Here is a 13,466-nt window from a genome sequence, read left to right as displayed (position 1 = left end):
ATTAATTTTTTGCCAGAGAAACATTATTTTTTGTGGAAAAATTCCAATATCATAAAATTGTTCACTCTACTCACCTAATTTGTTGGAACAACTAAGGTTTTTGGCAAATTCCAATCTTTGAAGTTACACATTTCGTCCTGTATCAGTATAACACAATCCTATAAAAATACCAAACACGCACCTACAGCTTCCCAGGCCCCTAGTAGTCTTTTACCGAGACATTTGATTTTTTTGTTTCGTCTAGTTTGAACTTTTCCCCCCAAATTTCTGTTGTATTGCAAGTAGTGCGAAGCTCCTCTTCGCCTCTGTGGTAAAAATTCAAATTCAATCACTCATGAGGAGCATCCGGCTTTGAGGCAAAACAACTGCTTGAGATGGCATAGGCTTGTGGTTCGAATCTGGCCTTGACTTCTTTTTCGGCAAACTCGAGTTTTTGTGCTTCTTCGCACTAACGTCTCTGTTTAGTTTGTCGGCTTAGTTCCCAACGCCTCATTTTTTGAATTTCAGCTTGTTTCCACGCTGTTGCAACGCGCATGCTTGAGACGAATAATCATAGGTTCCCCAGAAAATCCAATCTTTTGAAGCTTCGGCTTCCTTCTAGCATTCTAAAAGCTCATTGTTAAGTGTCTAGTGCTGCAGGGAAATGTTCAAGTTTTTGAGGGATTTTTATATTTTTGTTTTACGCAAACGATTTTGTGAATTTTTTGTTTCAATTTTTTTTTATTTTTCTTTTCTTTTGATTTTAACGATACTCATTTATTGTTGCATCGGAAGTGGTGAGAAGCTTAGCTTCATCTTTGCATCAAAATGGTGCTGTACTTTTTGTGCGTAGAGGGAGGAGAAAGAAAAGAAATTAGATTTGAAACATTGATATTGGCTTCACTAACCACAGTTTTTGCAAAATTCGTCACAAAATTGAAAATAATGATGTTCCCAAAGAAAAATAAAAAAGTATTAACATTTTTTCCCTGTTTTACATGTTTTTACTGTGTCTTTTGATTTGTTTTGTGCTGGTAAAGCTATATTTCATTTGTGGTCGCTACTAATATTCGGAAAATACCCGAATTCAAAAAGTAGTAATTTATTACCTATTAATCCCGTTTTGTTCTTACCTTACCACGAAGCTGGAAGTAGTTAATGGTTCGAGTGTGTTTTTCATACAAATTCATGTATCAAAATAAACGTCAGATGGAGTTATTTGTATGTAACATTTGGCCTTTCAGTCGTCATGCGATAGAGGTTTTAAAGTTTCGAAAAGTTTGAATTTTTTAAATTTTTGACAAATTAAGAGTCACTCTTGAAGTACAGCAGACACGAGCGGTATCCAACATTATTGAAATTTTTTGAATAACAAAAATCTCTCCGCGTGGTTACAAAAATACACTTCTCATGAATATCCAAAACTGAAATCATTTTTAGCCGGAAGGCTTTTCTCAGCCTCGCCAAATTAAACTCTGACTACTCCCCTTTACCCAATTTTTACCTCAAATGATTTAATCGAAATGCCCAAAATGAATGTCTCTAGTCCTGTTTTTAAACCCCCAAAAAATTACGTCTTCGAACGCCTTTGGAACCCCATTGATATCGTTACTCGATCACTTTGGTCCAATCCATTATTGCTTCTGCGTTCCCGAGGTTGAACCATTTCTTCATCAAATCAACCGAGCTTGCTCTTTATGGTCAGTATCGACTCAACGCAGGCTCATAACTCCGTTGATGAAACCCAAATCCGTCCCCCTGTGAGATGGTTTGCAGACAAGGATAAGACAAAAAAGAAGCGCCAAAATCTAACTTGCTTAATACCTTCCCCCTGTTTGACGGCTTGGTCTTTCGGCGAAAACTTCGCGGTGCCCAGAATCACAGGAGGGTTCTTTTTCTAGCACCGGGGCCCTGTCTACCCAGAGGAAAACCGGCGAAGGCCGCTGTGCTGTATATGGACGAGACGATAAGTAACAACCTTCTGCACACAGTTGTGCTGTACGAACGCTTCGAACATTGCTAGCGAATTACTTGAGCATTCACAAATCACGAAGTTGTACCGAGAAGACGAAACAATTATACACCACCCTATAATGAGGCAACTACAAAAGCAGCAACTTTTGATTTTTATTCATTTTATAGGCATGTGATTACAATGTTACTGTTATACGATCAAAAAGTCCTGAGTAGTTTCAAGCTAGCTGTCTTAAGCTTTATTCTTCCCACGTCCGCAAATTTGAGAAAAAAAATGATTCTTATTAATAAAAGATTAATCTCAAAAATAGAAAAATGCTGCCGGAATCTGCTGTGTTACTCAAGCATTAATCATAGTTTATTGTTTTAAGTTAGATTAGTTAATCAAATTTCTTGAAATCGAAAAAGATACGATAATGTAACTTGATCTGTGGAACTCGAAAGTTAAAAATTTCGTTTTCTAAGGCTAATTAAAGCATTTTAACTGATCATGGATAATTTTTTGAATTTTCAGATTCTAATGAGCAATTTACCCAAACGTGGGCGTAAGTTTGCGGGGCCACCTGCACCTGGTGCTGGGTCCTTCATTGCTCTGGGGGGAGGAGCGCCATCTTCTTCTGTCTCTTCTTCGTCATCCTCACTCATGAAAAGAACGGACTCTGCTGACGATGGAGTCCGAAAACGGGATTTCATGTCGGCTTTTTCGTCTCTAGGAGGCGATGTTTCAGACTCAAAAGTGTCGAAGTTATCTGAACCGGAGGCTACTAAGCTTGCGTCTCAAATCATGAAGTTGTCTGATGCCAAAGAGGAAACGCAACTTGTAATTAAACTGACAGAGGGCATCAAATATGTGTCTACAAATAGAGTGTCGCCAAATGAGATGTTGTACACTTCAATGTTGTGTGCATTTCGAAATTTGGAAACTTCGAATTTGCTGGAAGTTTACCCAAAACTAATGAAAATGATACTGGATATGTTGGTGAGTTGGTTAAATCTATCTTTTTTTTACAGTTGCAAAGACTTACTTCTTTTAACAAGACATTGCTTGAATTTCAGAAAAGTTTCGGCATGAAGGTTGTAGTTTGATGTTGTCATCCTCTTTCTCTCTCCTTAGCTTTCTATACTGAGAATGAAGTTGATAGATGTTATCTATGTTATATCCTACCCGGTTGGTATCATTTGTCAATATACTCAGTGGCGTGTGAAGGCTGCTTTCGATTCAAAATGTTCCAAAAGGCGCCCATAAATACGTTTAAGGCCTATTTTTGCAAGGCCTAAATCTATTTGATCGGCCTAAGAAAAGGGATGAAGGGACTGCTTTTTCATTGATAGACGAATTTCAAACAATCAGACCCGTTTAAAACCGTAACAGGTTACCTCTCAATGACGGGTTTGTGCTGAAAACTGAATGCAAAATTAGTAGAATGTTAAATCATGACTATCCTAGTAGCCTTGTTTTGTTTAGGTTTATTCGGCTTGAACGGTTTTGCCTTGTAATTTTGATTTAGTTGTCTAATATTACGGCGTTTGAAAAGCGAAAATGGGTTTCTGCGCGCTTGTGTTCTGCTTCGCGTTGGTGTATTATTACGAACCTTCTTTTTTTTCTAACCTAGGATGCACATAAAAGTGTTCATTAAATGTGTTCACTTATTTAGAAAATTCACTGTAGCATTGGAAATTGCATAGCTCTGTTCTCCTCTTCTTTATTTGTGGCTAGTGTTTGGTACCTATTAAGCTTCCGTGGCTGAGTGGTTAGTGTGTGAGACTCCTAATCTCTAGGCCGCGGGTTCGACGTAGCTGATTTTTTTTACTAAATCGAGGCTTATTTCTGATTTTTCTTATTGCACTGATAGAGCTGCTTTTTTCGTGTTCTCGCCTGTATTTGCTAAGCGCATCTTCGTCTCTGTGTAATAAATTCAAATTCAATCAACTATCCTGCGAATCTGGCGTATAGAGGTAACACACCTGCTTAAAACGCCAAAGGCTTGTGGTCCAAATCCGGCCGGAACCTGTAATTTTGCGAACTGGATTTTTTTAAAGCTTTTTAGGACTATCGTCCGTCTGTTTATTTTTATCGGCTTACTTAGCAGATGCCCGTTCTATTCAATATTTATTTTAAAAGTTTGTTTCAATTTTATCTACTCCGCTTGGGAGTAATTTTGTTTTCTTTTCGCTTTTTTGTTGCTTTTTTAAAATGGTTTACTGGGCTTAAAAAAATTGTTCTGCTTATACCTGATCAGCTTCATGGCCTCATTTTGCCGTTGGTTGATCGAAACAAGTTTCTTAAGCGTGTGAGTTTTTTGAGGTGCTAATTTGTTTTGGCAATGTTTTGAATTTTTTTTGTTGGAATTTTTTGGCGCAGCGGGGGTCTGCTAAAAATTTGTTGGCTCTGTTACCGTTTCGAAAGTTTTGTTTTGATGCAAATTGAATTATAAATTTTTCCATTCACGAAAAATTGAGACAAAATATACGAAAGTTTATGCAGATTTTTTTGTTGACATTTCAAAAAACATCGAAGCAATTTATGTATGCTAGTTTCTCATGCTGTGTTTGCGATGTATCGCATGTGGTCTGAAGCTCTGCTGTGCCTCGTGTAAAACTTTGATTTTCAAAAATTATTATAGTTTGAAATTTTTCTACGTTCAATTCATCCTGGCTGAAAGAGCGTCTTTTAATATTATGAACTAAGCCCGTAATATGGCTAATTTAGCGCTGGCAATCGTATTTGTGCGACAAGTTTTTATTTATTTGAGTTTCATTTGAGAGAACCTTTTTAAGTTTTTGGATGATGTTTTTTCGGAAGATGTAAGCTTTCATCAGTTTCATTGGGCTAGCTGCAATTCTTTGTGTTTTATTGCAAGTGGTAGATTGAAAGGAAGCAAGTGACGATTCAGCAGAATCGTTTTGATGTTTTAATAAGACTGCTTGCAACATTCATTGTCCAATGAAAAAAAATTTGGTTACAAAACTTCATACGAATTTGGAGTGATTCAATTAGCGGTTTACGCTTTAATATGACAAAATATATTGCTCGTTAAGTATCTCAAATGGCAATTCTCAAACATCATGAACGTTGAAAAAATGGTCGCCAGCCATATATATATATAAATATTTTGAATTTCGAGATGAGGTCATCCATAGCTTTCAGAAGATATCTAAAAAATTCCGTCGAAAATGGCTTATTAAAAAGACGAAATTTGTCTGTAGAAAAAACCACCTCCAGCCAAATCATCCGTCACTTTCTTCGAAAGTAGGACCAACCACACTGTTCGTAGAAAATGTAGCCCTAAATGTTCCGACTGTCGTGAAAGGATTCTGAATTAACGTTTTGTTAAATTTATGAAAGCGTTATAGCCTGCGTTTTGGGCTGGCTTTTTTTTGTTTCATATACCAGGAGTTATGGTATCAGTCATCAATTATGCCTTAATAATAGTTACCTAATGTCCATTAAGGTTTTCAACGTCATGAAAGGTTACTCGCTATCAGCTGACAAAACTTAGTTTTGAAATTTGTGTGAATACGGGAACTAGATTCGTTTCTTCTGTGGTAACAGTGGATTATTTTCATTTCAGAGGGATTCCAGTTGGAGTGCTATTGGGTCGGCCAAACAAAGACCGAGTAACGTAGCAGTGGCCCTTTCCTGTAACATCCTCCTTTCCTCATACCGATCTTCGACTCTCGCGTGGCCTATATCCTTCGTCAAACTTTTCATTGAAGACTTCACTCAAGAACGCATTTGGTCCGACCTCAATTCGCAGCTCACGAAAGACTTCGTGTCCAATATAATCTCGTCTTTCAGAACTGAACTCGTACCTGGATTCGCTGAATCGTTTAACTCAGCAAGCCAGAGGTCTGGAATCTTCGTTTCGGGATCGAACGCAACTAGCGCTCTGAAAAGCGAAGCCAAAGCGTCTCCGATAGGATCGCCAGTCCCTTTCCTGCTATCCCAGTCAAGTGCAGATGGAAAGAATTCAGACCGCTATCCTGGAATGAAAGACCTTCTGTGTAAATTGGTGATCGATGCGAGCAATGAGATCTTTGCTAAGGGAAAGCCAGGAAGTGCGCCCTGTTCTCTTTCGACCAATCAGATTGATTTGCAGCAGCGAAATGTGGTCCAGCTTCTAGCGGTAACTTGTGGTCTTCCGAAAGTGCGCAGCCTGGGTTGCTCGAAACTGGAAGCATGGTTACATAACACCAAACTGTGCAGAGCATCTCAAGATCTACTCAATTCGGTTTGCTTGAATTGTTCTACAGAAGCGTCGCTGAAGGAGGACAGTTCCGAGAATGAAGAGATTGTTGGAACTCTGATTAGAATCAAACCGAAGAACAAAAGTGTGGCCACCAGTTTGACAAATGCTTTGAGAGAGATGGGAGAGAGGAACGTAGAAGTGAACAAAGTGCTGATTCGAAATATCGTGTTCAACGAGTTCTCGGGAAGTGGTCGGAATCCAAACAATATGCTGGTAGTTTCTCAGTTGTTTCAATCTAACAGCCTGTTAGTCACTACTCATTTAGCTTACGCATTTCAACTGGTGCTGTACCAAAAAGAGGATTTCACAAAAGCAGTTCGATCTTTGTTCCGTGACATGATAAAAATTCATAGATTAGAAATCAAATTTGACCAGTTTTGCCCGCAATTGCTAGATGTTCAACCTGAGGTTCAAAAGAAGATGGATTCTGAAATTCTTTCTCTCCCAAAATATCTTGTATTCTTAGCCGACTTGGCAACATACTCGTTGTATTTATGCTTACCGATGAGTACTCGAGAATTGTTCGCCTCAAAGGCAAAAAAGGAAGACAAAGAATTCTCGTTAGTTATTGATGAAACTCAAAAAACAGTAGGACAAATTATATCTCATTTTGCCGAATGGACCAAAGCACATTCAAGTTACTTCACACAAGAACAATACACTCAATTGCTGCAGAAAATGCTTCTTTTTGAACCCCTAGAAAATTATATGCGCCAGGATCCATACCCACCGGATCAAGCAGTTTGCCACAAACTCCTGATCGAATCGGGCGTCAAAGAGTCTTGCCTCTTTAACATCATTCAGATGGGAGTAGATCCAGCATGTCCACTGGTTGCTCTAGCAGCTATGAACTGCATTGAAGGCTTGGTTACTCGGTCTCCTCTGAATTCAATCGTTATTACAAGAGACGAGGAGTTCATAGATCAGCTTTTTAACTTGGCAGTGTACAGCAAACCAGCGAGTATTTCTCTACCAGCTAATTACGAGGAACCAAAACTGGCAGTCTCAAGTTTATTTTGGAAAGCATGGACTGTTTTGCTAGTTCTCAGTGGAAGTAATGTAGATACTATAGCTAATGTCGGCTGGAAAAAACTGCCGATGTTGAAAATGCTTATGGAAATGTGTCTGACTTCTGATTTCAACTACCCTCCGAATGCTTCCAATGCAAACCGCGATGACCTCCGGAGAAATGAGTTAAAATTAGCAGAACGCGAGAGGAATGAAATCATCACTTTTGAATGTCATTTGGCGCGGAAAACGATTACGGCTGAATCGAGTCTGCTGATTTCACAACTGATGTTTATGGATCCGAAAGGGTCGACAAGAGTCCCAAGCCCTGACTATTTGACTCATTTGAAGCTCATCTGCATTTCACTGAAAATTGGTGCTGCTTTGTGTAGCAGTAGAAAGAATGACTATTTGCTGGATATTTTGAAACGAAACAGAACCTTAATGGGATCTGGAACGTCCTGGTTATCTCAAATCATAATGAACTCCGAAGTCGATTCACTGCCACCGCAGTGCTTGTGTGAGTTTCTACTTATGGAATTAAGCATTGACGTTCAAGGAAGTGATTGCATTGGCAGCAAAATTGAAGATGTGAAATCGCATTTGAGAAATTCCATTTTGGATTCAAGTCAAGCGGGAGGAGAATATTCGGGGAATGTATTCGCTTATCTCCTCTCGGCTCTGAGTTCGTCTGACGATCTCTCAAGGAAAGAATCAGCAGGGAGACTCATCCAACAGCTGCTAAGTGTCGCTTTGAAGACAGAAGTTATCCCTGAGCACCTATTTGAGCAACTGTCCAAATTGAGCTACTTGAAGCAGAACATCCTAACAGAATATGATTTGACAGAATTGGCTCTGCAAACATTAGCGAAAGAGTTCGACTTGAAGCTTATAGCTTCTGCTCTGAAGTTCATTGTTAGCCAAATAGCGATGCAACACGTGAACAAAATCAGCTTCCTCACTTCATTTTGCGATGTGATTGTATATCGCATTAAAACGATCGAAAAGTGTTTAGAATATTGCAACGAACTGAAAGCTGTTTTCCCTTCTTGCTGTCGAATACTTTTCTCTTTATTCGCCAATGAAAGTGAAAATGACCCAATAGCTGCTAGTATAGACATAAAAGTTGGTCGTGGAACTAAATTCATTGCACCTTCTAATGTTACGACATGTTTATTTACCCTTTTTCTCATGAGCTCAGAGTGTAGTGAGTCTCTGCAGATTTTTCCATTGAGAGATCTCTCGTTTGAGGTTGTGAAAAACATACTTCCAGAGTCAGTCCTGGTGAGGTGTGCCTTGCGATGTGCAGATTTGTTTCTTAAATGGGTCGACCAAATGGTTGACATTACGAGTCTCGTTCGAGTTTTTACATTTTATGGAATCGATACCAGTATAACTAAAGCGGTTATTAAAAGAGTCGAGAGCTACTCTTTAAGTGGAATTAAAGACGCATTGCGTTCTGTAGACGCGGAGAGTTTTGATCCTGACGTTGTGTCGAATTTCGGACCGAAACTGGAGTGCGCTTACACATCTGTATCGGAATCCATTGGGAAATTGCGCAATCAAGCAGTTGCCGAGATAGTCCAAGAAATCGACGAGCTCGATGTGGACATGCATGACGATTGTTCCGACGACCCGCTTTTTCCGAAAGACTGCAAAGATGTCCAGAGTTTAGCTATGCTTATAACCCAAATAATGGTCAAACATCCTGGACAGAATTCTTCTCTTGCTCAAATTTCCCAAGTTTCTTGTGACTATTCGGATTTGAGTGAAGCACTGGTTGAGGTACTGAGTGTCCAAGATGTAGTTTCAAGTATGGTCGAAAATGTGAGCGTCCATGAACTTACGGCATTTATAATGCAAATCGGTAAGAATCTAGGATTCCGCCAACTTACGAAGTTTCAGAACGAATTGACGAAGTGTCTTGCAAAAACCAAATTCTATCGATCTTTGAAAATGCTCAGCATATATGTGCAAAATGAAGAAACGAGTATGCAACCGAAATCTCCTGAACCGGAGGAAAAGTTAAGTCTTGGTTCTCAGTCATTGTTAAATCATGCAGCCAGTAAAACTGGCGAGTTGACAAAAAAGGAGTTTTCTTGCACAGGAAAGGTGTTAGATCTTGTTCAGATAAGCGACCCAGAAATAATTAAAAGGCACGAAGACTACTTATGGAGCATTTTGTTCTCGGGAAAACACAATTTTTCGGCTTATCATTGTTTTCTAACCGCCAACTTAATACACAACGTGTCATGGGAATCTTTGCAAACAACTGTTGAAAAATTGCTTACTAATTTGGACAAAATGGAAACTCCGGTGAATCCTACAGTTATTTTAGATTTTTTGACATCTGTTGAAATGCAGCCTAAGTTGTATCAAGGTCGAGAGACTAGGTTGCTGAACAAAGTATCATGTCACGTTTTCTCCATGGGAATCGAAGCTGTTTCGAAACTCTTAATTCTAGCGTACCAAGAATGCTCCGAATGTTCAAAAGCGGACAAAAGTTATCAGGACTTACTCCAATCGCGAATTGTATTGTTATTGAAGTTGTTAAGAACACAAAAATGTCCAGACAATGTTACGAATCTTATTGGTATATGTGACTCTTTCAAAAATGAAAGAATTAGAAAATGTATGCAAATGTTGATCTACTTAAACACTGCAGTACCTTTACCGAGTCTAAGGGAGAAATTTTCAGTAGGTAAAGCCGACAAGTTTCAAAATTCTTTCGAAATGGATATCCTGGCGTATAATTTGGTTCTTCCTTTCGACTCGCTGACTAATTTAGACTACGATGGCCAGCACTTAGCGTCATCTTTGATACTCAAATTCGCTTCGAATCATCCAGTTTTTGCTACCAGACAACTGGAATTAATTTCAGTTTTACTCAAGGGAAGAATGAGAAGTAGCTGGACTGCTTTTAAACGTGACGGTCATGCGGATTTGTTCAAAGGAGTTGTCAGAACCCTTTTGAGACTGACGCCCGCAGTCTTCTCCCATAAAAGGTTCCCAGAAATCATTCAAACAGTTCTGGAAACCATTAAATGTTTTTCGTCGTTAACCAATGAACTATTTAAGAAAATTAAAGCTGACCTTTTTGAGTTGATAGACCAGTATTTCCAATTTGACTACACGGCTGCGAAACGAGCATTGAAGGCACACGCTGAGTTTATTGCAGAAAATCCGAAGCGGAATAGGTACCTGATGAATTGTCTTGGTATCCTGGACAGCGAAACAAACAGCGCCGTATCAAATTCGAACCTTAAAAACGCTGCTTTTGTCGATATCAGCAAAAGCCGAAAATTTTTCACCGGTTCAGTGGTTTTAGAAACAAGTGCCGAAGAAACGCTGAACCAATTCAAAATCCTGGAAGATCTATCGCATAAGCAAGATCCGAATATCCTCTGGATGATTGAACCCTTGCTGTGCTTTTTGCATTCAAATTTAAGTTGCCCGGAAGTTGTCGAGAAAACACTTTCAGTCATCTTGAGTATATGTAAAATCAGAACAGAAGTTAGCGAAAAAGTGGCGAAAGAGTTGATTCAAATTTTGATGACGGGGCAAAATGCTTCAGAAGTGACGACTATTATTAGTTCTTACACAATTGATCTCCTCGTAGTGAATTGTTCAGATTGCGGAGTAGAGCTATTGAAAGCCATTTTCGATGCCTGTCTTTTGACCAATTTTGCAGAAGCAGAGAACCAACTGAAAAAGATAATTAGAGCTACAACTTTGGAAAAAATTTTCGCATGTACCGATTTATGAACCTGTCAAGTGTTATTATGTTGCTTATTTTATAGTTCAGATTTATCCTTTGCTTTTAACTCGATTCGACCTGCAGAAGGAAGCACTCATAGATGATCGCAGTCAAAATAATGTTCTCGGAATTTTTGTTTTTCTCCGACCACCGAAAGTGAGAAGGAACTGTAATCTACAAATCTAGTTACCATATTCTAGGTAGTTTTTCTATGTAGTTAAAATTACCACTAATAAACGTTAGACGGGTATGAATAATATATTACAGTACAGCATTTTCAGTCGTGCAAGAACTTAGTTTAAAGCTTTCGAGAAAACCAAACGTAGGAAAGTGAAAAGTGAATGAATCGGCCCCCTTAGAAACATGGTTTAGGTAAGTGTTGTGTTGTTTCAGCCAATAATCACTGAAGAAAGCTGATTTTTTCACCTTTGCTTAACCGAACAACCAAAGATAAACTTTTTCCTCAATTTAATTTGTACATAGCGGAGCTTGTTAACATACGAGTCCACTTGCAATAACCTTAGATGCTATGTTACCCCCCTTAGATGCTATGTTACCCTTTAATGCTATGTTACCCTTAGATGCTATATAGGTGGTACATGCTTGTTACGGTACGCGTTATTTTTCTGACCATTGAAAATGAGGAGTAACTTTGCACTCGGGGGATTTAGTTTTTTCTCTTTTTTGTTTTCAATGCAAAATCAGGTTCCACAAATAATCATCGGACTTGCTTGAGTGATATATTAGTCCTTTCAGTCGTGATTCGAATGACATTAAAACTTTCCAAAAGTCTCAGTGTTAGTAAAACAACAATCTCAGTGTCGAGAAAATGTTTTGTTTAATTTCGACCAAATAAAGCGACGATAACTTAATAAATTTCTCAATTATGATAAAAAAACTTTATTTTCTTTTTCAAACGGAAACTACTTTTGAAAGCTATGTTTGGAACTTCCTCGTCAAGAATTTGTTTTTCTAAATATTGCTCAAAAAATAAGATTTCATTATTTGTTGGCTAATCTTTTTTTAAGACAACTGTTGTCGATTATGCCTAATTTACTAACTTTTTACTCATGCGTATAGTTTTATCATCAGATCACGTACAAAAACGGCTCTAATTTGAGGAACTAAAAATTTGAATTTTTTTTGCGTTTTTATGATTGTGGCCGGAACATTCTGTGATACTTGCACAGCAACCGACTTTCCTTGTTAAATATGATTTTTTCAGTATATTTTCAGCGGATTTTTGGGTGTCGGCTCTAATTTAGGTTGATTTGTCACTTTAATTTACGGTTACGTTATTTCAAATTAGTTTAACCCTTGCATAAATAGCAAAAGTTCTAAGTTAATGTTCTATAGGTTCTATTTAAGAAAAATCAAAAATAAACAAGATTACATGATTTTTTGAACTTTTTTTGTGTGTTTTTCTTAGCGAGTTTCGCAGCATTCATGTTTCTTATTTTTAATTTGTTGAACAACTGTTTTTGTTAATAATAGATATTTGGAAGCAGGTAATTGAGTTTATTACGTTATTACGCCTTTGTTTTTGTAAACTTTTTTGATTAATTTTCTACGTCAACAACTGCATGTTTTTGATAGTTGTTTCATTGCTTTTCAATCTGTTATTAGGCTTGCGGTTTGTTTACCGACAGAGATTTGTTGGAGCACTGCTTGTCTTGTCTATGAAAGGGTACTCCGAAATTCTTGAAGTATCATGATTTTCGCTTGCTTATAATAAAAGCTTTGAAGACAAGTTTTGTTGTACAGCGGAGGTCTTAAAATATTAACTGATCAGTTTAATGTAGTTTTTTGAGATATAATGATTTTTGAAAAAAGTGAGAAACAGAATTTGGTTACAATTTTTTTAAAACAAAAAATATTTGTTTCTTGTTCTTTTTTCAGTCCCGTGAAATAGACAAATTGGACAACAGTTTTTGTAGAAAAATGATTAAATAACAAACAAAAAAAAATTAAAATTTTTCAATTTTTTGTGAAATTTTTTCAAGTTTTTGATTCCCAGAAGGGCGTTAGAAATTCCAAAAATAATATTGGCTGAGTAAATTTAAAATAAGGCACAAATAGGCTATCGAAACGGCCTAAACTAAGCATGAATAGGACTGCCCGCTCACTGAATTTGCTCGAATTAGACAAAAATTTTCAACGAGTTTTCCTCGACACTGAGCAAAATTTTCAAAATTTTGAGCGTCGTTTGAATCACGACTGAAAGAGCTTTAATATGATATATCACTAGAACTATTCCAATGATAATTTGTGGTACCTGATTTTGCCTAGAAAAAAATCAATGATACGCGAATTCAAAGTTCCTCCATATTTTTAGCGGTAAGACTATTAAAATGCTTAAGTTTAGCTTGTTTTGTTTTTCTCCTTGACTAGCACGTAATCACAAATCTTTTTTGTTTCGCAGATATGCCGAGTTTTTTTTTTTAATTTTAATGTTTTTTCATTCGAAACAACTAAAACTTTGATATCCTTACTCCTGT

At 37.6% G+C, this 13,466-nt stretch overlaps 1 protein-coding gene across 1 annotated transcript; it reads left to right on the top strand.

Annotated features, from left to right (window-relative positions):
- The first annotated feature begins 2,471 nt into the window (after window positions 1-2,471).
- LOC134843906 (integrator complex subunit 1-like) lies at window positions 2,472-11,028 on the top strand. The gene is made up of 2 exons (XM_063860246.1): window positions 2,472-2,932; window positions 5,526-11,028. Exons 1-2 carry the CDS (start codon window positions 2,474-2,476, stop codon window positions 10,974-10,976), a joined length of 5,910 nt encoding a protein of 1,969 aa, XP_063716316.1. The 5' UTR covers window positions 2,472-2,473; the 3' UTR covers window positions 10,977-11,028.
- Window positions 11,029-13,466: the final 2,438 nt, after the last annotated feature.

This window comes from Symsagittifera roscoffensis, chromosome 4 (genome assembly GCF_963678635.1).
Source record: "Symsagittifera roscoffensis chromosome 4, txSymRosc1.1, whole genome shotgun sequence".
Classification (NCBI taxonomy): Eukaryota; Metazoa; Xenacoelomorpha; order Acoela; family Convolutidae; genus Symsagittifera; species Symsagittifera roscoffensis.
This window is presented reverse-complemented; position numbering and strand designations above follow the sequence as displayed.